This window comes from Haliaeetus albicilla, chromosome 20 (assembly GCF_947461875.1).
Source record: "Haliaeetus albicilla chromosome 20, bHalAlb1.1, whole genome shotgun sequence".
Lineage (NCBI taxonomy): Eukaryota > Metazoa > Chordata > Aves > Accipitriformes > Accipitridae > Haliaeetus > Haliaeetus albicilla.
In genome coordinates this window covers 27,307,584-27,335,443 of record NC_091502.1, presented here as the reverse complement: position 1 = coordinate 27,335,443, position 27,860 = coordinate 27,307,584, and the positions used below count along the sequence as shown (strand labels likewise).

At 46.6% G+C, this 27,860-nt stretch overlaps 1 protein-coding gene across 1 annotated transcript in view; it reads right to left on the bottom strand.

The window, feature by feature from the left end:
* Window positions 1–27,860, bottom strand: part of CLPB (ClpB family mitochondrial disaggregase) — an 83,502-nt gene that overhangs the window by 45,517 nt on the left and 10,125 nt on the right. Inside the window, exons 3-5 of the mRNA XM_069808712.1 lie at window positions 19,275–19,361; window positions 7,620–7,723; window positions 2,133–2,261 (exon numbers count right to left, since the gene is read on the bottom strand). Of these exons, the coding sequence (XP_069664813.1) occupies window positions 2,133–2,261; window positions 7,620–7,723; window positions 19,275–19,361 (320 nt within the window). The remainder of the gene's footprint in view (window positions 1–2,132; window positions 2,262–7,619; window positions 7,724–19,274; window positions 19,362–27,860) is intronic.

Genomic DNA, 27,860 nt, shown 5'->3' with positions numbered 1-27,860 from the left:
TTGGAGCAGTTTCTTCTGACCACCAGATCTCTTGGACAAGCAACCGCTGCAGACATGCAGTTGGGACTGTGCAGCAGATGTGCAGCAAGTCAGATGCACTGAGAAAGTGCCAGATTCAGTGTTCATGCAGTGTCTACATATGCTGCAAACATGAAGCAGGTCTGCCACACCAGACAAATGCGTTGGACCACACATGGGGCAATATTTTTGTCTGAGGACTTCCCAGTCACCACACGCACATACTCCCACAACCTACAGAGCAGCTGTCTGCTTTTTCAGCTCCCTTCTCTGCAAGCATTCCTGAGGAACCTTGGCTAAATCCATTTGGAATAGGTTTTCTTTCAGTGGCTTATTTTTTGGGGGGTTAAATTTATGGCCAAGAGATAGGGTTCTGGTATCTGGCAGGCTCCCAGAGAAATCCTGACTCACAGTTAACTGTGGAATTCAGTGGTATTGAATCTCAACCTTTCACTCTTATTTTTCTATTTGTGAAAGATAACAAGCATATGGTACGTATGAGTATCAAGGTTCAATGTTCCTACAATTATTTTTCTTCATCTCTTCTGGGGAGGTTTAGCCTTCATGGATGCTACTTTCCATTACCTTTTTAGTTGCTTTCTTAAGGAATGAGCCTTATGTGAGCCCGTTGTACAATTATCTGCCTGCCTGCTTCCCTAGAATTAACTCCTGAACTCCTGAGGTGCCCACCCCATGAAGATTATGACATTCCTAAAATTTCTGCAGAAATTGGCATCTGGCTAGAGAGACGCTAGAGAGTCTCTCCACTGCAGGGACAGGCTGACAGCCTTCAGCTGCTATAGGCTGCATTTGGCAGAAGGCTGCTGCCAAGCACACACTTGAAAGCAGGGACAACATCGCTGCTTCTTGGTCATTCAAAGGTGCCCTAGGTGACCCTGCAGGGGGGAGAGGAGTTGAAATTGTTGTAGTAGGAGGAATGCTAGGGACAAAGGACACAAATCTGAAGGAAAGCAGAACTTTACTGACTAGCTCTGCGGTTTGCAGAACGATTTGCATCGTGGGCAGATGCAGCTATTTTAACAGCACCATGCAGATGTAGATACACATTCAGCAGACTCCGGTTCTGGGTAACAGCATAACAGAGACGCAAATGTCATCCTGGTAAACATCAGCAGGACGATAAAAATAAAAAACTGTTGTCATGGTAGTACATGTCTATTCTGTTAGCTAAATGCATCTTCTTCTTCTCCTCCACTAGTGCTGATGAGCTTTTTCCCCACAAAGATAGTCAAGCATTGCAGCAGGTTGCCCAGAGAGGTTGGGCAGTGTGCATCCTTGGACATTTTCAGGACCCAGCTGGCTAAAGCCCTGAATAACCTGGTCTGGCCTCACAGCTGACTCTGCTTTGAACAGGAGGTTGGACTAGAGACCTCCTGAAGTCTCTTCCAACCTGAACTCTGCAATAATTCTACAATTTTTCACCTCTTTAGTATCACAGAATCATTTAAGTTGGAAAAGACCCTTAAGATCATCGAGTCCAACTGTAAGTATCTCTATGGATCTGTAATCTGGAGCCGTGAGTACGTAAGAGATGACAGTAAAGCAGGATTCATGAGAAAAAGGGGTTTGTGATTTATCCAGGAGGACCAATAACTGCACAAGCTCATTTCTACCAATTCTCACAAGAGCTGCATTGCCAAGGTACCAACAATACCTGAGCCTCAACCATTTAATGTGGGTACCGGTACCTATCCAGTGCCTTGTCTACAGAGCAGATCCATTCCCAGTAAAGCAGGGGCTCTTCGATTCCACACCACACAGGTACATAAGGGATATGACAGATGAGTAGAGTGCAAATTGTGAAAGGGAAATGTTCAAAATACTGAACAGAGAGACCAGGGGATGCATCTCTGCTGAACTGCAGGAAACACTCAATGACTGAGAACAGCTACCAGAAGTACATGAGAAAAACCATTGGAGATGAATGGGAACACAGAAAATAAAAAATAAAGAGATTAAAGCAAACAGTAAATCACATCTAATCCTGACAATGAAAGAGTGTGGTCCGTGTCCGAGCCTGACAGTTCTGTGGAACAGGCCTACTCAGAAAAAGTGCTCCTGGCCCAAGAGCCAGTTGGAGCTACGAAACTCACCTCCATCCAGCAGCAATTTGACCGTCAGGTAGTCATCAGCCAATACTGCGTAGTGTAGAGCTGTGCAGCCCTTGAAATTGGCTCGGATGTTCAAGCGGTTGTTGAAGTCATCCTCCCGGGTTACAAGGACTGCAGGGGAAGAAGAATGAAAGCTCAGCTCACTGAGACAAAGTGAAGAACTGCTTGTCTGAACGTGCACCAGCAGCATGGACCACCACCACTGGTCTGGAAGCTTATTAAGGGCCTAATGGCCTTTTCCATGAGACAGCTGGGACCCTGGTGGGGGTTTCTGCTGCTTAATCTCCCCACTCCTCTGAGCAGCAGTGGAGATGAAGACAACATGGTTTCCACAAATCCCAGTGACTGTCTTCACAGTGCCCAGGCAGGGGAGGAGGTGGTTGGAGAAAGCCTGAGAGAAGACCTCTCAGCCTTGTTCCAACCACAGCCTCTTTGTACCTTCAAAGTGAAATCAGGATTCAATGCAAGCAAGCAACACAGAGACTTCTGCCTTTTTTTCCCTCTTTTACTGTCCAGAAGGGCCACAGAACAACCATTCAATGCTTCCTCCACACCACCTTACTCCCCCAGCCAAAACATGATCCCAGCAGGCTGCGCCTACTTCAGGCTGGAAGCGCAGAGCACCAAAACCTACAAGCCATAACCAAGAGAAAAGAGCCAGAGAGGCTGAGGGACGACAGCGCTACAGGTCCTCGGGACAGCAGTGAGCTGGGAATGCCCACTGGAACTCCTCAGAGTCATGTTAAGCTTCCCGTATCACATCGCTCCGATTGCTCATGTGCTCATCTCCGCCAGGAGCTGCCTCCTCTACTCTACACTTCCCAGAAACATCAAGAAGTAGCCATTTAAAAGCAGGAACTCTTCTAAAAATACTTCCTTTGTTAACTGAAAGGTAATACGGGTTAAAGTGCTGCAGAGCACAATACTCAACTCAGTTCTGCTCCTGTCCATATCTACCTGCTTGCCATCTTCAGTTCTATGTCAAAACCAGCTGTTCTTTGGGACTTTTGAGATTTTATCCTGTGTTTGCCTAGTCACCAGCACAGTGTGCTCCGTGAGGTGTATTCCTCGATGCTACCGGGATGGGAATAATTCATAATAACGCATTTTACAACTCACTAGAAATCCTGGAATCCCCTGAGCAAATGCAATTAGACCGAGCCTCGGCAGGTTTTGTGAAATCAGACCTAGAAATTGTGATGTTTCTTTGAACAGAAACTGATGCTTGCTAAAGCTGATTAATTATAGTATTTTCTTCCTTTGAGCTCTGTTCTACTGAATGCCAATGTGCATGGATACCCTGCAAAGGAAAAGCCCAATGACTTGTGTTTCCAGGCCAGAGCAAAGCTGGGCCAAGGCATTCCCGGGAGGACAGGAGAAGGACTGTGTGGTGAGACAGACACACGGAAACACTTAAATCTTCCAGATCAGGTGCAAAATCAGAGTTTGGACTGCAAAGCTGGAAGATCACAGAATGCATTAAACCAAACATGTACAGAGGCAAAGGCTCTCTGCAGGGGAGCCAGCACCACACCAGCTCCAAGCCCAGCTCTGGGTAGATCTGTCCCCTTTCCACAACACGTGCAGGTAGGAGCTGGTGAAGTGGCAGATTCGAACACAAACCCAGCTGACTCTCAGGCAATGCATCATGGCTAGCAGATGTGGCTGGGCTGTTACTGCACCGGCACAGGACCCCTGTGAGGCGGCACTGAAAGGCATCGCTCCTCTCTGCTAAGCGCAGGTCCGACCTGTCCCCAAGCACAGACTTAACAACACCTGCAAAATTTACATGCAAGCTTAGACTCAGACACGCAGTGGGAGAGGCGAAAGTGCCTCCACTGTTGATGCTCTGGTGCTAATCAAAGACCTATTTTTAGATGCTGTTTCTACAATGGGAAGAAATATTCTCCCAAGCCAGGAGAAACTCCCTCCTGATACTCAGAGTGATTACTACAAGGCAGTGGTGATTTCGGCAAACAGAAGAGAAGCTGTAGAGGAGAGGATGCTGCCCCACCATCGCCTGGCCTTCAAGCAAATTCCTAATTCTGGGACTCTCCAGCAGACCAGCCCGTGTGTCTGGGCAAGGCTCCAGCACCCATGGGCCCAGAATCCTACCCGGGTCCACGGGAAGGGTCTGCAGCAGCAGTACTCTTCTGCAGCTGGTCTAAGGGTCAGGCTTTAGAAAACCCTTAAGCCCTTTGCTCTGGTCACCAGCAAAAATGAACAGTGGAAAAAAGAGTGGCTCTTCTTAGGTATTGAAGGAAATACCAGGCTGCTGATTAGCCAGGAAGGGACGCCTATGGGAGCAGAGACAGCATCTTCACAACATCAGCCCTGAGAGCATTCAGCACACCAGAGAGAAGCCTGATCTAAAGCCTGGCCAGATGGACGATCACAGCCACCAAAGAGGTCACGTATTCCATAGTCGAGAATCCGATATGAGCACCACTCTCATGTCTGCAGGGAGGGCAGATCCCTCTCTCATTTCAGCATTCACCACCTTCACTGACTCTTTTATCAACAAGCAGATGCTATCACTCAGGGCTGTGGGTTTTGACAGGCACTGCACTTTATATCTGATTTTTGAGGAAAGTGAGGCTGTCGCACCCATTCCAGAGTTAATGGAGACTAACCTCTCACTCAGCTGGTGGAGGTGGGGGGCAGGCAATAGGGCCAGGCCTGGCCACAACCCTTCTCCCCAGCTTTGGGAGATGAGGAAGCCCCATAAGCACACAGCCTCACCATGGAGCCTAAGTGACGGTGGGGCTGGCATGTGCTGTCTCCTGTTGAATGAACATCACCCAGTTGGTGAGCTAAATTCTGCTCCTGGAAGTGCATTCAGCTCCTTGGTGAATGGGTATATCACCAAAATTCAAGGACTTTGCCATCGAGAACTTGAAAGGGCTCTGAGCACCTAATACTTTCTCACAGCAAAGCAAGCAGACCTGGATTGTGGATCCCCCGCAGGGCAGTCTCCACGTTCCCTCCTGAGAGCTACCGACAGATTTCCAAAAGATTTGAAAAGTTCAGAAGAGAAAAACACTGTAATGAATACCTGATGCCGTCCTAGCCCAGCATCTCTGCTAATGAACCGCAGTACCTCCAGGAAGATCAATTAATGCCCTGGCTCCTTTCCTTTCCTGGGTCTTTTCTCCAAGCATACAGGGTGAGTATGTATATTTATTTATTTGTCGTCATTTCCTACCCAGGGAGGAGCAGGATAATGAACTGCGTGCGTCAGGGAAGATGAATCTGAGATACTAGGGAGCAGTGCAGTAAAGAGATTAAAGTGTTATTATTGTTGGGTTTTTTCCCCCATGGTCCGTTGTGACAGCTTGGCCGTCATCTGTAAAAAATGTCTCAGAGAGAGATAATCATCGGAAACTCAATAAAGCGTCAGGGGAAGCCTCGTCTACCATCAATCACTGGGTGCCTGGAAATTTTCAGCCCTCTGTCTCCCTTCCTGCCATCCATATAAATGTCTGTAATATATTTTGTGCAGTGTTTGTGGAGCATACCCTCTCGATTTGGATGTTTTTATGAAAAAATATTTATACACAAAATATGTAAATGTGTAAAAAAAAAGTAAAAAACAAAGGCAGTTTCTCTCTCTCCCTCTCTTTTTAAAAATGCAACTGAATTTATTCTTTTTAATAAAACATGTCAACCAAAGAATTAATGCAACTTCTTCCTGAGTGGCCTTATCTTTTCTTCACCCCAAAAATATATAACATTATAGAGGGATGAATGCAGACAAAAACAATTAACTTTATTGGTTGATATACTTTGTCTTAAATAAAGTCTACGTACATGCATTATGTATTGGCATTCCATTGTTCATTTTTTAATGTTGTTTCATACATTTTGCATTCACTGCTACAGCAATCTGATATATGCGTGTTCTCACTTCCATCAAGAAGCAGGTCTATTGCACGGGTGGGTTAAAGTGAGGGATGAGAGAGGAGAGCTTTTAAAAATAAAATAACGCCCTGTCAAAACTGTCCCCTCACTGATTCATCTTCTTAACTCAACCTGTGTTTTATGAAAGGTTCAAATATTACACCTTCATTAGACTTTACATAGCTTTTAGCGGTGAGGCAAAAAGCACAGACAGACCAATGGATAATATCACTGTCTGATTTAGGCTCTGCAAACCATGCAGGGCAAAGAGAGGCTCTGGACAACCTGTGTGGCTTCCTCCAATTTTCTCCTTACAGCAGCTAGGAAAAGGTTTAACTTCAAAGGAGAAGGTTAGAGCACACAAATGCAGTCACTGTGGATGCAGCAGTCCCTGGGAACGCAAGTCTCGGCAGCTGGCTGAGCTCTGGCAGGTTGTTGGGGATGGCTGGGACACTGCCAGCTCAGAGCCAAGGCCAGCGGGTCAGCGAGGTGCTTGGATGGGGAAAAGGCTTCTGAAACAGGGAAAGCAACAGCCAGGGACATTTTAGCAGAGTCAGGTCCTGCCAGCGTTCCTGCCAGCCTGGGAGCTGTAAGCCTGCGGACCAGAAGCATCCTTGAAACGTGCAGCTGGCCTCTTCGAAGCACAGCCAAGCAGCAGGAATCCAGACATCCCCCCCCCAGATTCCATTGATAATCACAAACCCAAGAAAATTTAACCACCATTTGTTGTCATAAAAAGTGGAAACAGTCTGGAAAATTTAAATTGGTCTGAATAGACAGAGTAGGTCTCTGCTCATTGCGGGGGGGTTGGACTAAATGACCTTTAAAGGTCCCTTCCAACCCAAACTGTTGTATGATTCTAAGTCTGCATCAACATCCCAGCAATGGGGATAGCTGTGAGCAGGATCTTCACCACACTGTTACAAATTAGAACAAAAATAAGGCAGAGGTAGAAAATGAGTAACTGAAGTCCTTCAGAGACTGAGAAGGGAGACAGCGCTCAGAAACTTGAGACATGGGCCATGGAAAATCATAACAAGATGAAATGATGCTGCAGAAAATTTCCTTGTTTTCACGTAGACTTCAAGGGCTGAAAGCTAGCGTTAATGCCTGCCCGAAAACCAGCAGCAGTAACAGCAACCAGTTATGTCATTCAGCTTTATTTCAATTGGACAAGTCTTTCTTCATTTTATATCTACTTATAAGATCTAGAGTAAGGCTACTGGTGGAATACACTGCCTTGAACCCTTCTGCTTCCCCAGCAAGTGGCTGCATGTGGGTCAATGGGATGACGCTCCTATCTACAACTTTGTGTTATGTTCTGGCTATATAAAAACAGGTTATCTCTAGGACGTTGAAGGATTGCTTCTCACAAACATCTACATAATGTTTTCGCTCATCTTCAGACATATGCTCACCCACATACCATCAGTTACTCTGCATTTAAATGGAAGCTGAAGCTAGCTCTAAAAAAAAACCAAACGAGGTCAAATTTCCATTTCAAAGCCAGGAAGCAAAATTTTGGGACCTGAAAAGCAAATGCAGGTAACTGCACACAATCAATACTACCTTCTAAAGAATGGAGGCCTTTTTCCTTGGCAGTCTCGTACACGCTGCTGAAATCATCTCCAAGGTTTGGATCTGCGTTAGCTGCGAGCAGGATCTTCACCACACTGTTACAAATTAGAACAAAAATAAGGCAGAGGTAGAACATGAGTAACTGAAGTCCTTCAGAGACTGAGAAGGGAGACAGTGCTCAGAAAGCCCTCCTCAAACATTGCCAGCTAGCAAAGGAAAGTTAAACCAACAACCATAGTTGAACATTTCAACAAATACAACCACACCAGCATATTCTCAAACCAATTAGATGTGGGAGGCACTTGAGGCAGGGGTGACACTGTAGGGAAACACAGCCCTCCCAAGAAGATCTGCACAGAACAGGCTCTTAGCAAGAGTCATATTCCCAGTCCACCATGGGAATCAGTTATGTCCCCATAACTTTGTGGGTCTGGATCAGTGCTGGAAACTGTCTCCAGCCACAGTAAAGGCACAGTCAGAGCCAGACCTTGGCTCCAAGGCCATCCCTGTCCCTGCAAAAAGGAAGATTCTTGTAATACTCTTCAGGTTAAGGGATGCAAAACTAGGTTATGCTGTTACTTCTGCTTTTGGGAAGCCTCCTTTAATAAAGGTGCCATCCTACCAAGACAAGAAGCACATAGCATTTCAGTATGAAGCACGACAAAAGGCAGGGGGCTGGAAGGGCCCTATTCACTCGGGAGGTTTCTGCCCTACAATTTACAGCATTCACTTGAGTGGTCCCTCTACATTGATGCAGCTAATGGAAGCCACCCTTGAAAAGGCATCTCTTGCACCCACATTGGCTATGAGAGACAGCTAGTCTTTCTTTGCCTCTTTCTGCCCTCACAAGATGAAACACCAACCTCAGCATTTAAAAATAAATTTCAATTGCATTAATTATGTGGGGTTCTGGAAGAAAAGCATTTGACTGCTGCGTGAAGTTCAGGCAAACCTCCGTTCCTGAGAACCAGACAATTCGTATGAGATCACCACTGAAGACAGCCTGATCATCTGCAACCAGCCCAGCAGCTGCCAGGACTTCTGAAAGAGATTTAACCTCTGAATTTGTAGAGAACTTCCCCATTTTTTTGTATTGTAGCTGCAGGGCCCACTGGAGAGGCAGGTCCTCCCAGGGCTGACCAGCATGGCAACATAGGCAGGACATACCAGACTACAACTCTCCTACGCGTTGGGACTGAGGCTTTCAGTCTCCAGACCTGTAAAGTTATCAACACACTGCAGCAGGACAGATCAACACGAGACATACAGGCCAGGCAATTTTGGTGTGGAAGTCCTCCATCTCTGCTCCCAAACGCAAACAATCATCAGGCAAGAATTAGATTTCTCACCACTTCTGAAAGCAGCTTGAAGCCAGTTAATTCTTAATTTTTTTCCAGGGTTCAAGCTTTCCATGACAACTAGACAGTAACTCGTTAGTTAGCATTCATCACTGATGACATGGCTCACGGGCTGACAGCGACATGCACCGCAGACTGACTGACATGTATCTGCAGGCTGTGTCTTGTCAAGTCACATTTAGAATTTAACTTAAGCTCCTCTCCCATTTACCCCATAAATGCATTAGCGGAATAAAAGGTGGTTATTTTATTCTTTGAATATGGTGCAATAGAGCCAGCTCCTTACTGGCACTGGTACGCTCTTCACCACGTACAAAGTTACTTCTAGTGAGCAAAGCACCAGGCTAGAAGCCAGGAGAACCTCCCGCCATCTCCTGTGTGAGCATACAGAGTTCATTTATATCTGTATTTTAACAACACCCTTAGTTCTAAAATATTTAGGTTGAGATGCACTAGATCTTATTCTTCAAACAGCAGCTATGATCTTTCACCATTTCAATGTAGTCAGGAGCACGTTGCACTAAAGATTTTCTCCAATGGTTTGAGTTGCACACCCATGATCAAATTAGGTATCTGACGGTTTAGGACTGGCACTAAGGATGAGGATCATCTCACCTACTTTCAGACATCAGCAATGGAGGACGTGAAGCCCTAAGTAGCCTCCCATCACAGATGTGCTCCCTCTTCACCACTCAAATCCCTCCAACTAGCCTGAATTTTCTTTCAGTTCCTTCTGCCGTTTTGGTCTTGGTGCAAGGATCACTGTGTGAGATCATCTACTATCTTCAGCATAGTTCCAGTGAGATATAACCTTACTGTCTCATCCTCAGTCCTCTCAGAACAGACAATTTGCTGCCAGGGCAAAGCCACTGATACAAGTCTCCCCCTCTGTGTTCAGTGTCTACGCTGTCCTGCTACACTGCTCCTGAAGGCGACATCAGTGAGTACACCTTAGGTAGAGCTGCCATCTCTCCAGTCACACAAGAAGCCTGTAGGTCCTTCTGGACCACCGCAGGAGCATCAATAAGGCACAGGGCACAAAACCTATCCTAAAAGTCCTTCAGCACCTCTAGCAAGGGCTTTTCTGAACACGGCTAGATCCAGACTCACCTCTACTTCACAGGTCCAACATGTTGCCTCATATAAAGGAACACTGCATGACCCTTACCACTGACCTCTATGGCCACAGCAAAATGGAAAGCAAGAGAGAGGTTTGGCCACAAATAAAGCCACATGCGCCCAAGTGCATAGCCTTGGCTGTCCAGAACAGCTGTAGTCAAAGCCTGCCACCCCAGGCTCTTCCACCTCTGGTCATTAGGTAGGTCATCAGGTAGGTTTCGGCCTGTCAGTCCTACTTTTGGTGCCTGGCTGGCAGTGCTGGGCAGGAGGTGTGCTATCTGCCCAAGCCTATGAAACAGGAAAAGTAAAGGTGCCACAGCCAGGCTTTCTACCCGGGAAAGCTCTAGCACAGGTCATTGATCTGTGCAAAGTTCTTCTGGGAGATCCAGTGCTGGATTCCTCTGGAGACATCCTGCATCTCCAGTACTTGGTACTGCTGTGGTCAGCCCAGTCATCAAGAGAACTGCAGCAGAGATCTGGAAGAGGCAGTCCCTATGGAAAGCAGGAGGTACAGGATGGAAGACGGTAGGGCAGATACTGCCCTGTTGCCCTATGGGATCTTTGTTGATGACCTCCATGATCCTAGAGATGGACATCTAGCTACTGAACAGAAGCCAACATTAGTGCAATGTGCCTCAATTAAGCCTCTGATGATCTTGCCCCAGCAGCTGACTTACTGTGATTCTCACATCAGGGCTTCCAGCATCTACACCAGAAAGCCAGGCCTTTCTCATCATTCAAATCCTTAGTAGTACAGGTTCTGATATGGTCAAACCACCCCTTCTTGGACCCCGTCCTCATGGCTGTCAAGACCAAAGAGATCCTTCTACTCCAATTTTAGCTGACAGGCTATGATATATTTTAAGGTCCATGCATCTTTCTCATTTTAAGAGAAATGATCCCAAGTCCCAGTGTAGGACTTTAATCCACAACCTTGCAGGCCAGGGGTGAGCTATGGGCACTGAATGAGTCATATGATAACACACAATGACTTGTAATTTCCTTGGTAACTCCATACATCTTCCTTTCCTGTTCTTAGTGACTACGTTGAAATGAATGATCTTCCCAGGCACTTCATCAGATAACACCTTCGTGGGCTCTCAGTGACTCTCAGGAAGCCCTTTCCTCTTCGTGCATTGCCTACACCTTCAGTGTTTCTTGCTGGGCAATGTCCTTTCATGAAAAGTTTAGCAGAGGACCACAAATGATAGATGCAAGGTGGGCTAAGAGTGAAAGCAGGAAGTGAGGATGTCAGAACTGCTCCGCTCTCTCTGTTAACAACCCTCTATGCCATTTACCCCCCAGCGATAAGAAACATTTCCTTAGCTCTTAAGATAGCTGGGAGGCTCAAGTTTAATACGCACAGATATAATCTCTTGCTGGCAAAATCTGGTGTTCCAAAAGCCTGGCCCTGTTTCGGGCTGCAATCCAGCTCCATACACAGGAAGGACTCACTGGTCTAATAACAACACGTGGCACATTCAGCCTCCCTCTCCCATCATCTTTCAATCTCACCTCCTGCTTTTGGGACGTGCTGTCCCCTCCAGGCACTTCTGCACCAGCCAGACGTTCCTGGAATCACAAATATTGATCGTACCTATCCAATTTGCAGGTAATGGGACATTCAAGCAAATTAGCCTTTAGGAAAGGTAACGGCACCATCAAAATACAGAGTAACTGCTCATCAGCATAAAGCGTATGAATGTCACTGGAATAAGCAAGGGACTTTCAAAAATGAGATGACAGTCACAAAGTATGATCTAGCAATGCAGTCTCTGGGTAAAAATCTCAGGTTTCCCAGGGAGAAGAGGTGTAACTACTTCCCAATTCATAAGGCACTTGTGGGGGTCAATTAAGGAAGCTCTGGCGAATGTGCTAGAGAAGGCAGAAGGCATCTTTCTCTTCTGCACTAGCTCAGCTATTAGTTATTAATAAAGGGGTGACTTTTAAATGGAGGATTCTTTGGCCCATACACGTCCTGTTTTCCTCCTCTTCCTGCCAGGTGTTGGGGCAGAACAACACTCCGTGCAGATACCTAGAGGGAGCAGGACGCCAACGGCAGGCTGAGCTGGTCCGGGAAGGCAGGCTTCCCTCCATAACTCACCTGTGCTCAACAACCTCAACAAGCTGAGTTTTAATTTGCTGATCAAGTTTTCATTAGATTAGAGGCACAGCCTATTCATCAGCATGAATATAAATCTAAATTGACCCTGGTGATGACTCAGAGGGCAGCGCTTAACTGAAGTTCGCTGGGCAGTTCAATCGATTGGAGAAAGTGCTTTCTGCTTTTAATGGCTGGACCAACATATTGTTAAATAAATAAATACATACATACAATACAGGGGGTGGGGAAATCAATGACGAGATGGCTGGACGTGACTGGGGCTGCGTCAGGGAAGATGTTGTGCTGGGACCAACGCGCCGGCAGCTGGGGTTGGTGAACCAAGAAGTCCAGTGATCCCCATGACCGTGAGTTATCAGCACAATGCAAAAGCCTTGATGGGTTTTGATATGCGGCTGCCCCGAGCTCTGGCAGAAGCCACAGGTCCTGCCTGGACACAAAGAAGATCCCTTGTATGGCTATACCTTAACTCTCTGTAAAACTCAGCAGGGGCAGGAGGGCCGGAGGGAGCTGCTGTTTACACTCCAGCCCCTGTTCTCTCCTTTTTTTCTCAGATGAGGTCTAAATGTGGATGTGTGCCTTCCCAGGAATATGTTTACGCCTACCTGTGGCACAGAAAGCAGGGCAGCCGTGGCATTCCCTCACTCTGCGGCAGTTTGTTATTGACCCAGATAAAAATGATCCTCCCCCCAAAAAGGAATCCAAAAAGAAAAAAAAAATCTTGAAGGGTAGAATTGTTATGTTGTTCACAACAGTTTTCTCGTAAGAGTGTGACTCAGGTGAATTGTGCTTCAGAGACATGGTCAAGGTACGGCACTGCTGCTGCATGCCCCCAGCCATCCACAAAGGACCGTTAAAAGAAGTCTTGCTACCTGTGTGCAGTGGTAAGAAAATGTGCACAGAGGCAGTTTCTGTGGCTTGGAGAGGTGCAGGAACCTGCTAAACTGACGATACCTCATTGTGCCTGACCTGCAGGACACCGAATGCCATTCATCCCTGGAAAGAGGGGTGCTCATGCACAGAGGTCTCAGATGGGGACACTGCCGAAGCAGTGGAGGAGCAGCGTGGGCAACAGCTGCCACTGGCCTGTCCTCAGGTGGACAGGTACAATGCAGGAATGGCCAAGTGGACACTGTCCCTCAAAGACATCCAGAAGGGGAGTAGTTGAAAGACAATGCCCCAGTTTGTCAGATCAAGCCCTCAAAATGTGCTGTCATCACAGCTGAAAACCATGTTCGACCCCTCAGCTCTTTGACAGGCAACACTATGGGCCATATGTCCTTCCAAAGGCATCCAGATATTTCTCCAGCTCTGCTGCAGACAGCTCTGAATGAGTTGCCTGAAGTGAAAGGAGTGAAAAAAAATCACACGAACAGATGTATGTACCTAATATAGGTAATAAGACTGCACCAGTTAATCATGTCATTGCCTATAGACAGAAAATGGCTCCAGATAGGTCACCCTTCACTATAAGTCTTAGAACATACCCACCAGAATATTACTATGCATGATGTACTGTTATTACCAATATAAAACATCTATACAGCACCTTCAACACACAAAGTCTAGGTACACATGGAAGGGGCACATGTCCCAGCAATCTACACCGAGGCAGAGAGTGAGCTGCTTCCCGACTCCTCTCCCTAAGGAGGGATGGAGGAGGGCAGGCTGCAGGAGGAGGGCAAGGGAAAGAACAGGACCACATTGGGCCAAGCACTGCTGGTTCTGGTTCCATGTACGAGCCTCTGACCCACAGCTCTTTTGATCTACATAGAAAGACAGAGAAGGAAAAGGAGAGCCAAGGCACAGGGAGGAGTCACTTGTCATTGGTCATTCCCAGCAGGAAGGTGTTGAGAAGCAAAGGTGAGGAAAGGCAAAAAGAACCAGATCTGAAGATGGAGGGCGTGCAAGAAGGCAAAGACGTGAAAAGAAAATGGACGAGAGCAGATGATGTTGGGAACAGCTGAGAGGAATCACAGGCTAAAGCCCTTGACAGAACAAGAATAGGTATGCCTGGGAGGTGCTTATACCATGAGCTGGATGAACAAGTAGGACTCATTTAAAAGCACATGGAATGAATGGCTCACCAGTACAGAGCATTAAGGTTGTCCCCTCCTGCTCAAAGAGAATGTGAAGCAGTCCGTACAGAAGAACGCCCATGGGCAAGAGGAGACGGGGACAAGCTTCCAAGAGAAAGCACCTGTTCAAATAAAGAAATGCTTTTTACGTGGAGCTGCGCTCTGCTCTTGTCCCCCCTCCCACCCTCCTCGAACTCACAGAGGGTATCACCCTAAGATCCATGCACAGCTGCTCACAGCATTTGGGGTGAGAATGAAGGGCTCATTTATGTGTAAAACAAGATGGGTGTGTGAAAAAAGGGGTATGTGAAAAAAGGGGGGAGGAAGACGGACAGAAGTACTGTAGCTATGTATTAGTAAAGAAGAAAAAGGGAAGCTGGAAAGAAGAGGATTGACTGTTAAACCTGAGAAAACACACACAAACTTACTTAATGCAAGCAGCCATGTGCCCGTCACTCTCACCCACATCTCCCTCCCCAGAGCCGCACGTGTCTCTGTCCCAGCAAACAAAGACCTTGTTGTGACACAGAGACCCAGCTGCAGCCAAGTAATTTTCTCTTTATCTTCTCTCTCCACCTGTAAAACGTGGGTATTGCCGCTGCTGAGAAAGCTGTTACCCAGCCTTGCAGAGGCCTGAACCACTCTGAGAAGGTCATCCCTCCGAGTACAGCTGGGCACTCCTCCCCACCACCTGAGCTATGCATATAACTTCAGAAACCCTAAAATCATGCTCCGACCCCCTCCCTCCTTGCTGGACTGGGGCACAGGTCATTGCATTGATGGTAAGAATGGAAGCAGAACCGGGTGCCAGTGTTTTACAACTGCCCAAACTCGTCCCACTGGGGCTTAGCAGCACATGCTGCTCTGTGCCTTAGTTTCCCCTTCCATGGGATTCTGGAGAATCAAGTTCTCCACCTTATAAGGGGATGAGAGGATGACTCAGTATTTCACTGTCATTTTATTTCTGCCAGAACAATGTAAAACAGAGTAGCTGTATGCAGAAAAGGTCACTATGCTACAAATGCATAGACACTTAGCCTGCTAAGGTCCTAATTGCTTTGGTTTTTAACTTAGTATAGCTTTGTTGCTTATTTTAACAAAGGCACAAAACCAACAAAGCTTTCAGTAAGCATTTAATTAAAGCTTAATTACTATAAATATGTTAAATGTGCAAATCTAGCAGGTGCAGCCAAGGGAAAGAAGCCCCTAGCAGTGTTTTTCACATAGACTGTAAATCCTCTCCTTTAAAACTGATGTTGTTCCAGGAGAATTAAGAAACCACTTTAAAATAGTTCTAAAAATCCAAAAGAGCAATAGGCTTTCACAAAGACTAAAAATAAAACAGAGTAGGAGTCACTCCAACTGAAAAACGTAAATGAAAAGTAAGGTGGAAGGTGTGTGCGTGTACGTGCACACCCACTTGCCTGCGTTACTCTTCAGGCCTCAACAGAAATGCACAGATATGACACAGCACTGCAGACTACGTAAAGTGACAGTTATATGTTGTTATGCTTAGACTAAAACCAGCATCATTGCCTCATCAGCTATATTAAAGCTATGGTAAATTCCCCCAGCTATGAGAATTACATGTAAAACCTTCCTTTGGTCATGTAAATGTGGTCACAGCTGATCTGCCTTTAGTCCACAACCCGGTTACAACCTGTATTATCACAGAGCCAAGGAATTTGGACCTGGACTCTCGCTCACATTAAAAAAGAGCCATAAATGAACCTATCCACACTTCAGAAAGGGTCTGAAACAAGGTAATAAGCTAATTAAAAGAATAATTAAAAAAGGGAACACAATTCTCACAACAATTTTTTTATATCATCTATGTTACCTTAGCAAAGTGTTTTTAAAACACAAACACCAAAATTAGACACCAGACTGAAGTATTTGGCCACTTCCCTTTACTTTTATAATACTAGAAAAAAGAAATAGCTCCTCCAAGCCACTGAGCAGAGACCAGAGCGGATCCCAGGCGTCCCAGTAGCCCAGTCCCTCTCCACTAGACCACAAACTATGCCAGGCTGAGAGGTGCCAAAGCTAAGCTGCAATCACGCTGCATGCTGTGCATCTGCATTTCAGAACAGAATGCTCTACAGAGGAAGATGCCAGCTAGGATTAGAAACACTCCCTGCCTGCAGAAGAGTGATCCCCTGAGCATGGGCAATGGGAAAGAAAGCCCTGCCTGGACCTGGAGCTGCTGGAAGTGCCAGTGCCTCTCCCAGTTCACAGGGCACTATGAGGCTAAATTCACCTGGATAGAAGCCTTTGGGAGCCCATGAGAAAGGCTCTGCTTCAGTGTGACATGAAGCCCTGACCACGCTCCTGCCCAGCTATGCACCCATATCCCCTCTGAAACCTATCAGTAGGAATGTACCCAAACACTTCTTAATACCCTGCCATGTTTTGGATACAGGACATTTTCAAGAGGATGAGAATGATCATTGTTTTGTTGTAAAAAGGAAAGACAGACCCCAAACTTCCCTGCCGGCACACAGGATTTCATCTTGTAGCTGATGGCAACTGACAGAAATCATTAATGCAGTGCCTCTGAAATTAAATTTAACATATGGACTGTAGCTGTCTAATTGGAAGAGTGAGGGCCGTGAAAATTAGGAGACCTTACAAAGCTAAAGGACAGGTCACAGAAATCTCCAGCAGCACAGCAGAGAACATAGTTCTCTGAAAAACGACTTTGGAAAGACAGCAATTTGGGGCTGAAGGCTTACTTTTTCTTAGCGGTTCTAAGCTGAAGACACTCATTCCAGCTACCAACATCACAGGCCCCTAAATCCACGCTGAGTAACTTGTGCAGGTATTGGCAACCTTAAAAAAAGAAGTGGTGACCGAGCAAGCAGGTTAAACAAAACCAAACAACCCTGTTCTTGTTGCATGCTAACAATACATGGAGATCCTTGCTCAGCTGGCTGCATCTTGACCATCTCTGAGCTACTCGTTACCTCTCCTCTGATGTGCAAGACAGAGAGAGACCCAGCTCACCGCCCCTGGAGGCTGTTTGACTGATGGGTTAAGAATCAAGTTGTAACAACTTATAATCCAGCCAATCAGCTGCTGTGGCTGGATAAACCAATTTTAGATCATCACTCTTTAAAGAGGGACCACACTCTAAAAAAAAATATAATCCTGCATCCTACTACAAAGCAGAGTAAGTCATATTTAGACTAATTCCTACCTAATGTATGCAAAAGGATTGCAAGAGATTCAGAAAACCAGCAGGCACTCTGCATTTGGAAGGGAAAAGCTACTAAACATTTAAAATTCTGCAGGCTAAACCCATGCTCCTGAGTCAAAGCCATCAGCTCCCCAGGCTCTGCCTTCTCCACTTCCACAGCTGACCACACACACAACACCAGTTCTGCTGGGTTCGGATTAAAATGGTTACCCTCTGGGCTACATCCGTGAGCAAACGATTTGTAGGGAATTTCAAACACTCCGTGTGTCATGTTCCAGCTCAATACATTTCCCAGCCAGCAGCGAGACGCCACTGTGGACATTACAAAGCTAGAAATGGTACGGAGGGCCAAAAACATGTCTGGCACAACCCCAGCAGTATCAACAGAGTTGTTACACCAGGAGTAAGTCTGGCTTGCATTTCTGTTTGCCTCCATGAAGTATCTAATTACTCTTCCACTACATTGTTGGAGACAAGTCCTACCAAACTTCAGATATTCAAGGACTCCTTAATTTTCAATTAAAGTCAGTATTCATCCAAAATGTGGGAAAAATAAACACCATTTGCCCAATACAGCCAAAAGCGCTTTTTTTCCCAGGTACCCAAATAAGACACACCGCTGTTATCATTCTGCCAGTCTGTAACAAGGGACCAGCCTGGGTGCTGAACGCTTTTTACTGCCTAGATGTTTTCATTAGCATTTCTACCTGATTTTAGGCAATTATTGTACCATGAACAGCCTTTCTCCCTGTCTCCTCTTAGCCTTTGCAACTCGGGAAGCCCTGTTCTGGTCCACCGGTCACTTGGAATGGTCAACAGTCGTCACACTCCATTGCTGACCATTGTCTACTGGCAAAGGTGGGAGGCTCCAAAGCCCGTCCCTCTGCGGACGGGCAAACAACGGGGCCCGTTGCTGCTCGGACATCAAAGTTAAACAAACAGTCCCAAGCCCCCGCCTCTGTGCCCATCTTAAGGAGCTCCCCAAGGAGGTCACGACTTTCAGCTTGTCATAGCACACATCAAAGTTTGCACCACACACGAACTCGGCACATGGATTCGAATCGTGTCGCCCGAGAGCGGATATTCAGCTTTTGTGCACTTCTTTAATCCTGTGTTTTCCCAAGTAATTAGGCTTTTTTGCTTATGAACTTGTGACTAAGTAAAGCATCCCTGAGAGGTTGTAACATCAAAGCTCATTCTCCCGTCTGTCCCACGTTTTCCAAAATTGGATTTCTTTTTCTCTTTTTTCCTTAAATAAAAAACTAATTGAATTTAGTTGTAGACTGAATATATTTAAGAGTGTCTTTAAAAGGTTACAAGAAGCCACAGCGATCATCATGGGAACTAAGGAGGGAGGGCACAGCATTCAGCATTTTTGCTTCATAAAGGCCTAGCATGAAAGACCCAGCAACGGCCCCACAAGCTAGGAGGGATGCAGCAGCTCTTAGGGGAGCTATTTCTGGTGGTGGGGTGTTAGACTACCTACCACAATGACATCCCAAGGGTACGGACTCATCAGAGGCCAAAATCTATTGCCAATTCAGCAGTCACCTCTCTGGGATTGCAGAGCAGCCTACCTCGATCTGTCACACAACGTATCGGGCAAAGGAAGAGTGAAAAGCTCCCTCGGGTTTAGCTTGACCACACATCCCAAACCAGCCCAAACTTTCTGGAAACCCTCTGTGGAGCTCAGTATGACTTTAGGAAAAGGTGAGGCAGCTGTGAAGTGACTTACTCACTACGTAATGGTGAATGCCGAGACAAACGTACCTGGAGTTTCTGCTGATAGCTGCCACCATGAGAGCAGTCCAGCCAAGCTTGTGCCTCGCATTCACGTCTGTGCCTTCCAGCAATAACCTGGACAGAAGAGACACACATTCAGGAAAAAGACGCAGAGAAAGCATCCCGAGCAGACTGGAGCTAATGACAGAAAGCGGAATATTTTACTTCACAGGCACCTGCTCCAGTGCAGCCTAGAAGACCCAACATGAAAAGCTGATTCAGTCCAGTTTCTCATCAGCTACCAAACTGAAATGAGCTGGTAGATGATAACAAGCACAGTCCTTTCAAATGGTGCGATGCCAACCGTCTTTATTTTTTATTTCTTTCTTCTATTCAGTCTAATACCTGAAGAACCAACCAGCAACATGATGGAGAGCAAAGCTGATTAACCTACAATCTGATGACAGGTTTGGATCATCAGGCTGCAATGCAACCATTAGGGTTTTGGAAAAAGCTCAGCAGATCTCCAAAGCCCATGTCAACAGGAGATATTTTGCAGATTTTGTGCACGACATGAGAACAAATGAGACAAACGCAAAAAATACAAGGCATCAAACAACCTTTGGTGCTTTTTCTGCGAAATTTTCTCAGCCTTTGCACTGTTTCCCTAATCCCGCCCTGGCACCTTTTAGCAACTTTGTTCCTACATGGCTTCTGCTGGCTTTTATATTCTTCAGATTCTAAAGCACCAGAAGGCTTCTCTATCCTTTCTGCATCCTCTGATCCTGCAGCAACAACACTATTACTCTTAGTGCCAGATTCCAAGCAGTACTTAAGAACAGCAATATTTCATAGAGACAAACTTACCCAACCTTCTCTCTTTCATGGCCAACCATGGGATCCAAACAACCTCCTCTAGCCAAATGCATGCGAATGCTGGGAGTCCAGCCTACCCTAGCTGCCTATGCTTCCCCACAGCTAATAGCAAAGGACGGGTCCTTGCAGAAGCTAATTCAGCTCATCCTAAAACAAGTGCCAAACCCAGATGGTATGAAATGACAATCTGGAAGTGCCATTCTCTCTGTAGACCACAAGGAAAGAGGGAAGTTCAGACTTCAGACACAAATCCTCCTTCCTTTTCCCAAACTGAGGCTTTCCATCTTCCTTTCTGGGTGAGGCCATTACTGCACAGCACATCCTCCACACAGATGCAACAGGGAAGAGCTACCATTAAACTCCGTGCTGTGAGAGACACAAGTGAAAACACAAGCCATGTTCCACACATGCAAGCACCACACTTCAAAATCCCCCCAGATCCACAGAGAAGGAATTTGATGGCAGCTGTGGCTGCTCACATGCACTGAAAAAGTCAGACCACTTCTTTAAGGACTTAAGACAGGTACGTGCCTGAACTTGGCGACCCTTTTCAAATTAACTGCCCTCAGCCTGCTGTGGCGGTAAATCTGTCAGGTGGTTAATAAAGAGTGCTGGGATGGAATTAGTGAAAAGGAGCTAAATGTACCATATTCCTCTTCCTACAGTTGGAACAAAGATAAAGGAAACCACAAAGACTAGCCCAGCAAACACCCACAGCTGTACTCAAAGTCTCTGCAAACCCTCCTCCACCTGGTGAAAAATCCTTACAGCGGTTTCACTAAAAACTTATCCCAAGGAACAAATATATAATCCTAAAGTTATTTCTGACCAGCAATACCAATGCCTAAGCTTTGCCTCCTGTCTTGAACATAGTTGAACACAGCTCTCCCTGCTGACCTGAGAAACTAGCCAGATAACTGTCATCCAAGTTAGATGCCTAAAATCATCCATATCCCCCTCCAGTTGAACTTTTTGCCCTATTAGACTGAGACTGTGGGGGCATGAGAGACAACAGGCAGATGACTTCAGCCAAGTCGGATAACTAGCAGGTCGGATAACTCTTCTGACTCAAGTGGAGGTATGATATGTAGGTAACGGGTATAGGTGGGTAATTTGACCATCCTTTTTTGACAGGAGGGGTAGCCAGCGCTGGTGCCTTGGTACCGGATGCTCTGAACTGCTCATCAGGCACTTGGACTGAGATCCAACAGCTAATAAAATAGAATAGTAGCCTTTATTCATAGCTCCCAACCGTGGTTCAGGAGGCCATGACCTCTGTAAATGATCCACAGCACTAACAGAAGATTTATGTTCTCTTTACCAGGGTTACAATTAAAAGTTTAATGATAATGAACTGTTTGGCAGGTAAACAACAGGTCCTTGCTCCAAAAAAGTTTGGTACTTGATACTACACGGTAGCAGAGGAACAAATTTTCATGCAGAATCCTTACCAGATCCATGCTACACAGATCTGCACGTCACTAACTTCAGGCAGGTCACAGCTCCTGTATTATCAAATGGTCCTGCAAACTACAGTATGACGTACTGCACAGGACCAGCCTTGGCTCTCCCCAAGATACGTCCTTATGCTTTTCTCCTTCTTCCAGCAACTAATCTCTGAAAGCAAACAACAAGAGCATGCTGCAAGCTGTGTTGCCTGAAGACCACTCCCAGACAGCAGACTGCTTAAAGGAGAAATATCCATGTGCAGCCACAAGGCTCTCCTGTCCCTGTAACATAGGACATGCCTAGATACACAGATGATGGCAGCCTGTATGCCAGGCAGATTGCTATCTTTAGAGATCAGCTCTCATTGCAGCTATGCATATGGAGGGTGTTTGCACTCACAACAGAGAGATAAGCAAGCCTGACTCAGATCCACAGCCACTGCTCGTCACAGCAGTCACCTGCTCTTGCTTGGAGGGACACTGCCTGCAGCAGAAATCCACACCGCAGCTCCATCTGTGCCACCATGTGCACCACATCCTCCGCACAGGCACAGAAAGCTGCTCCTTCAGAAGAAGAACTGCTCGGTTGCTGCCACTGCAGGGACCAGCTTCAGCCCTAGCTCCCCCAGAAACCACAAGGAGCTGTAGCCAAACCCAGCAAGAGACGGGGGAAACCTACACTGAGATCTTACGGTCTCCCCTCTGACTCACCCCAGGTGCTTTGGAAAATGCTTTCACAGCCATCACGGTGCCCAGTCATCTTCCATTCTTCTCTTAGAGCGGCATGGAAGGATGTGTACAAGTTACTTCTGAATTTCATTTTATTTACCTGGCCATTTGAAAGTACTTTGAACACAGTAACTTCCACCTCACCCCCTTTCTACAGTGTGTCAATCTGACAGTCTAATAGCCACATAAAATCCAGCAAATAAAAGAAAGGAAAATACTACTGCATCGGAGAGGAAGCCTGACAGGGGAACCCAGGAGAAGCAGGGGGAAGCCAGACACGAAGCCTCCTGAGGTACGAAGGCATCGGCTAAGCCAGGATTAAGGCAGCCATACCTCTTCAGGCTGCGAACTTTTGTCTGACAGCTAAAACCTCACAGCCCAACACCTACCACTTATTAACATCTTTAACAGGGGTTAATTAATGTAATTCACAAAGTATTAGGCCCATTTGCAATTGACCACAGTATTAATATGATTTAACATTAAAGCCGCAAACAGACTGTCCTGGTCGCCTTCCATCAGCCACTGGGTCGCTCTGCTGCAAAACCTTGGTCTTACCTCCATATGTCATGAACTTTAACATTTGTTTTCTCATGAATGGGAACCGCAGCTAAATACTTCAGCATCTCCTCATGAGACAGAGGACAGGACTGCAACCTTCACTTAAAGCACTTTGGAGCCCCTAAAAACTACATTTTTAATTCACCGGAAGGCTTTTTTCCTCTACAGACGTACTGGAAGGGCTTATTGAACAATGACTTATCTTCACTCTTAGGTAAAAAAATAATGAAATAAGATCCTAGTCCAGCAGCCAAACATGTTAGAACATAGTGCATCCAACAGGAAGGATGCTGGAGACTCTGCTGCAGGATTTGATTACAGGCTGGGAGCTAAGATACTAGAATTAATCAAGTAGTTTTCCATTCAGGAATCTAGATAATCGTAAGCATCTGGAATGCCACATGACCGAGCCCAGCGAGAGAATTACTAGCATCACATCACCTAGCGTAATATGCATTGACATTTCCTTTAGGAGCTGGATTTTTTTTTTTTAAATCATTGCAAGATGCTCAGCAACTTAACAGATTTTCTAGACAACTGAACTTTATGTTCAGGGTCTTCAAGCCCATCATTAATTTTTTCCCCGCCTGATTTAATGATATGACAATCGATAAAGTGATGACCACTGCTCAGATCCTAGACAGCCAAATGTATTTACCAGCAGGAGTATTTTTTTTTAATTAAATAAAATTCTCTGATCAATGTTTAGGATGTTTATCCACATTTTAACCAAATAAGATCCAGGACACTCACTCCTACCTCCTAAGAGTTTCTCAGGTGTATATAGCCCTATTAGCACCATTTTCAGTGTTTCTCAAATGACAAACTGGTCCTCGGCTGCAGCAGTACCACCAAGACCCAGTCACTAGAAGAATAACGAGCGGGTGCTTTTTCTGTTTGGTGGTGTGTTTGTATTTTAAGGATTTCAGAAAAACCTTTTTTTTTTTTTAGGGTTTTAGGGCAGAAAGCTCGTCCGCTTCTCCAGACAGATGGGGTATTCTGCGTGAACAGATTTTCCTGACAGTGTTTTAACAGTTAGAGAGCCTGCAAGCGAGCAGTGACAGCTCCCAGTCCCAGTCTTCAACGAATGTCCCCTCTCCCTCCAGAGCCTCACCTCCGAGGGCAGCAATGGGGGCCCTTTGCAGAACTGAAGACTTCTCTGGAAACGAGCAGAGGCTCTGGAGCAGCCCAGGGCCTGGCCAGAAGAACATCACTGGCTGCTCTGGAATTTGCCGGAGGAGCCCGGGCAGAGCGGCACCCACTGCTTTGTGCGTACGCCCTATTTTACCTCGAGACAGCAGCTCCCAAAGCTTCAGCACTTTGATCCACCCAAAAGAGAAAAAGAGCCCAAGTCGGCTGCAGCGATGAGCCTTCTCCCCCCGCTGCCCCCAGACAGATGTGCCTCCTATTCACCCCGCTGCCGGGGTTCTGGGTGACTAACTCGGTGACACCGTGCTCACAACCGAGCCCAGAGGGCATGTTTGAGTTTGTGCTCAGTGCCGGGAGCATGCCCAGCGCTCCCTCCTGACAGGTGGAGGAAGAGGAAGCTGGAAACTTGAACTTTTGCAACAACAATAGCTTCTGTTTCTCTCGGCCACTTAAACATTTCCCCCACCCCTTCCCCAATATGTCACTGTTTAACTGCAGGGATGGGGGACACCCTCAGACCTGCTCATCCTCTTGGGACTTGCCCTCCGCTTTGCAGAAGAGGAAGGGAAGAAAAACATCCAAACCCAACAATATCTCCGAACATGAAAGCACAATCCCTGTTAGAGGCCAGGGAAAGGATCTGTCCAGGAGAACATGGCAAGCTGCTGAAAAGCCTTTGATCTTGCTGCTGTCTTCCCTGAGACTGCTCGCATCTGCTTCTCAACCTCTCATGATTGTCTTGGGGCCAGTAACACACCATGGTGCTTCGTGAAAACATGCGAACCCACAAAGCATTGGGCAGGGTCAGTGCAGATGGTTCAAGCAAGGCTCAGGAAGGGAAGGGACAAGGAGAGGAGCAGCATTTTCTCCACAGCTCCCAAGGCAGGCAGGCTGCTCCGAGGACACAGGGGTCCCGGAGAGGACAGTGTCCCTAACCCAGACAGCACAAACAGGGCATGTGGAGAGGCAAGTGGCCAAGGAGAAACTCCGGGAAATAAATTTCCAACATCAAAGGGAAGCTCTTATAAATCTGAATTTCAGAAGGCAAACCAAGCTCCCAGATGAGAGCAGGGTTGTCTGAGGGCACAGAGGGTGGGCAAAAGCACCGCAGGCGAGAACACACACAATAGGAAAGCCAAAGTGGCACAACGCAAACATGAAGAGACTGATACAGACAGGGTGAGATGTTGGTCTCTGCCCCATGCCTACACGGCCCGTGAGATGCTGCAACACTGCAAGTAGATTTTGTTTTTCAAAACAGGCTGAAAGAGGGAGAAAAGGACTGGAATGCACACACCCTGTCTCCTGCTGCTGCCCAGGGAACAGGGGAGGGCAAGAATTTAGAAGTACTGGCTTCACTACTGGCTAAGGTGTGCTACGGTTGGCATCACCAGGTTTGGGAGGAAGAGAAAATGTAGCCTCACCTGAAGGAGCCTTGATTCATTGCTGACTTCCCAAGTCACTGCAATGCAACAGCTAAGTTGTGCGTTGGAAAAAGACTACACCAGCCTGACAGTCTGTCTCTGGCAATGGCCACTGGCAGATAGTTGGGGAAAGAACATGAGTAATCACTGTTTGCAGAGGGATTTGAGGATAATACACTAACTTCTGGCAATCTACAACACACTGGTTTCTGAGCTGGAGGTGACACGTGGTTACCTGCTAGGCTTACTCTGCACGTATCTGAACTTGAGTTTCAGACACCCTAGCACCCACTGAGTTTCACAGTTTAAGTAAGCACTGCGTTAAGGCAGCACTTTGCATTTGTTTTAAACCTGCTGTCTGACATCTCCCTGGGTGCTCCTTGGCTCCCAAGCTGTGAGGGAAGTAGAATAATTGCTCCCGTTCGTCACCATCACTCGTGGTTGTACAGGCCACTTCCACGCTGGCTGACTGCCCTTCCCAGTGCTGCTGCCACTTCTCCAAACCCAGAGCTGCTCGGCCATCTCCCTCACATGGAGACTATCCTGCACTCAGCCTCGCTGCTGCCAGAGTGATAAACACCTACATTAACTGGAATTAACCCTGTGACGGTTACCAGATGTATTCCACACATACAGAAACTACCACGTATCCAGCCATGCCAGATAAGTTGGTCTCTGCTTCTAGGGAGAGGGATTTTGGCACAGTAAAAGGTTTAAAGCTGTTTTGGAAAGAGGCATGAGTTCTTCTGTCTCTTGTGGCTGGCTGGCTGGCTGGCCACCAACTGCAAAGAGATTGGTCTTATGACTCAGTGTGCAAACACCATCAGTCCTGGAAGGACAAAATACAACAAGCAGCATGAAAAAAGGTCACTACAGAGGAAGTGTTAAAGCAAAATGCTCCTGCAAAACCAGTGAAAAACTGAGCAGCAACAACAGAAGCTACCACTATTTCCCATCTTTCCTCCTCAGTCCTTGCTGCCCTGTTTGGGAAACCTGTGCTGCAGTGCTGCCTGGTAAAGGCTGTCCCCTTTCAGTTTTTCCCAATACGCGAAAGCACAGTGCACGCAAGTCTCCTCCAATATTTCATAACCAAGATGAAGAAATCTGGGCTGTTGTATCTGCTCCAAGTCCCCAAGTCCACGTGCCAAATCAAACTCAATAACCAGTCAAAAACTTCCACTGAAACAAAGTACTGTGTAATTTGGTCCACATGTTAGGAGAAAAGATTAAAGGGGTCGCTTACAGGAAAAAGATCTGTTTATCCTAAAAAACCCAGGTGTCCATTAACTCAGATATATACTAACAAATACAGGCCCGGTAAGTGTAAACAGACAGCATAATATAAAAAATAATGGAAACAAATGTAATTATAAATAAACTTCCAATCCTGTCTCTAACCCTCCCTCACTGATACTACTGAAGATGTTTCACAGCTGTTTGGGACAGAAGATAAGGTACACGTCTGGCTTGTGGCCAGAGGCAGTCATGCTTTGGTAGCCGTTGACATAACTCCTACATTTACGCTACAAAGCATTCAGGTGTCCCTCGAGCATAAGGCTGCACGCACGATATTCACAGTACTGCTAATTGTTCTGAGACAGGAAGATGCACTGACAGGTATGGGACGGGATATTGCCTCCCATAAAGGCCCACACCCTCCCCACGGTTCCTCCCCATGATCTGATGGTTTCCCAGCTGCAGGCACGACTTTCTCCTCAGACAGTGGCATGGGCAGCACAACCCCACATGAACTGCCAGTTTGTGCTTGGTGGGGGCAGAAATGGGGCTGCCAGGTCAGGAGAGAAAAGCCACCAACGGGACTGAGCTCCAGGAAGCTCTGATGAGTATGGCTCATGTTCAGCTCCAATTTGGGCTTGTTTCAGACAAGGGACTTTCAAAACTCCATTCCAGGACTGAGGAGGGTGTTGTTCCAAGTTGGTAACCAAAGCCTGATTCGCTACAGAGGGGGTTTTTGCCCAGTCTGTGATTTCACATGCAGTTTCTGAATTCTTTAACAAACCCTTGAAATGGGAAGCAAACAGAAGGTGCTGCTGAACCCCTAGTCCACCCCCTGAGCTGGAGAGAACTGATAAGGAGACAAGTGCAACGTCCAGGAGCACAATGTTTTACCCAGAAACAGACGCGTCTTCACGGATCTACTGTGGTACTGGCAGCTTATCTCAGCTCCTCCTAGCCATTTAAACATAAAAAGATACAAAAGGCATAAAAGACAAGAACAAATACTGCTCTGGTCTAGCTGAGAGGACTGTCCAGATCCTGCCATGTCACACATGCCCCAGAGCAGAAAGGGCTTGCAGCTTTCTAGAAGAGCAACCTTGTTTTCCAGCACATCTGACCACCATGCCAGGTATAGATTAGAAGGCAAATCACCACCATGACTACACAGTTCAGCCAGTGCAGCAACTAACACAGCCCTGGATCCTTCA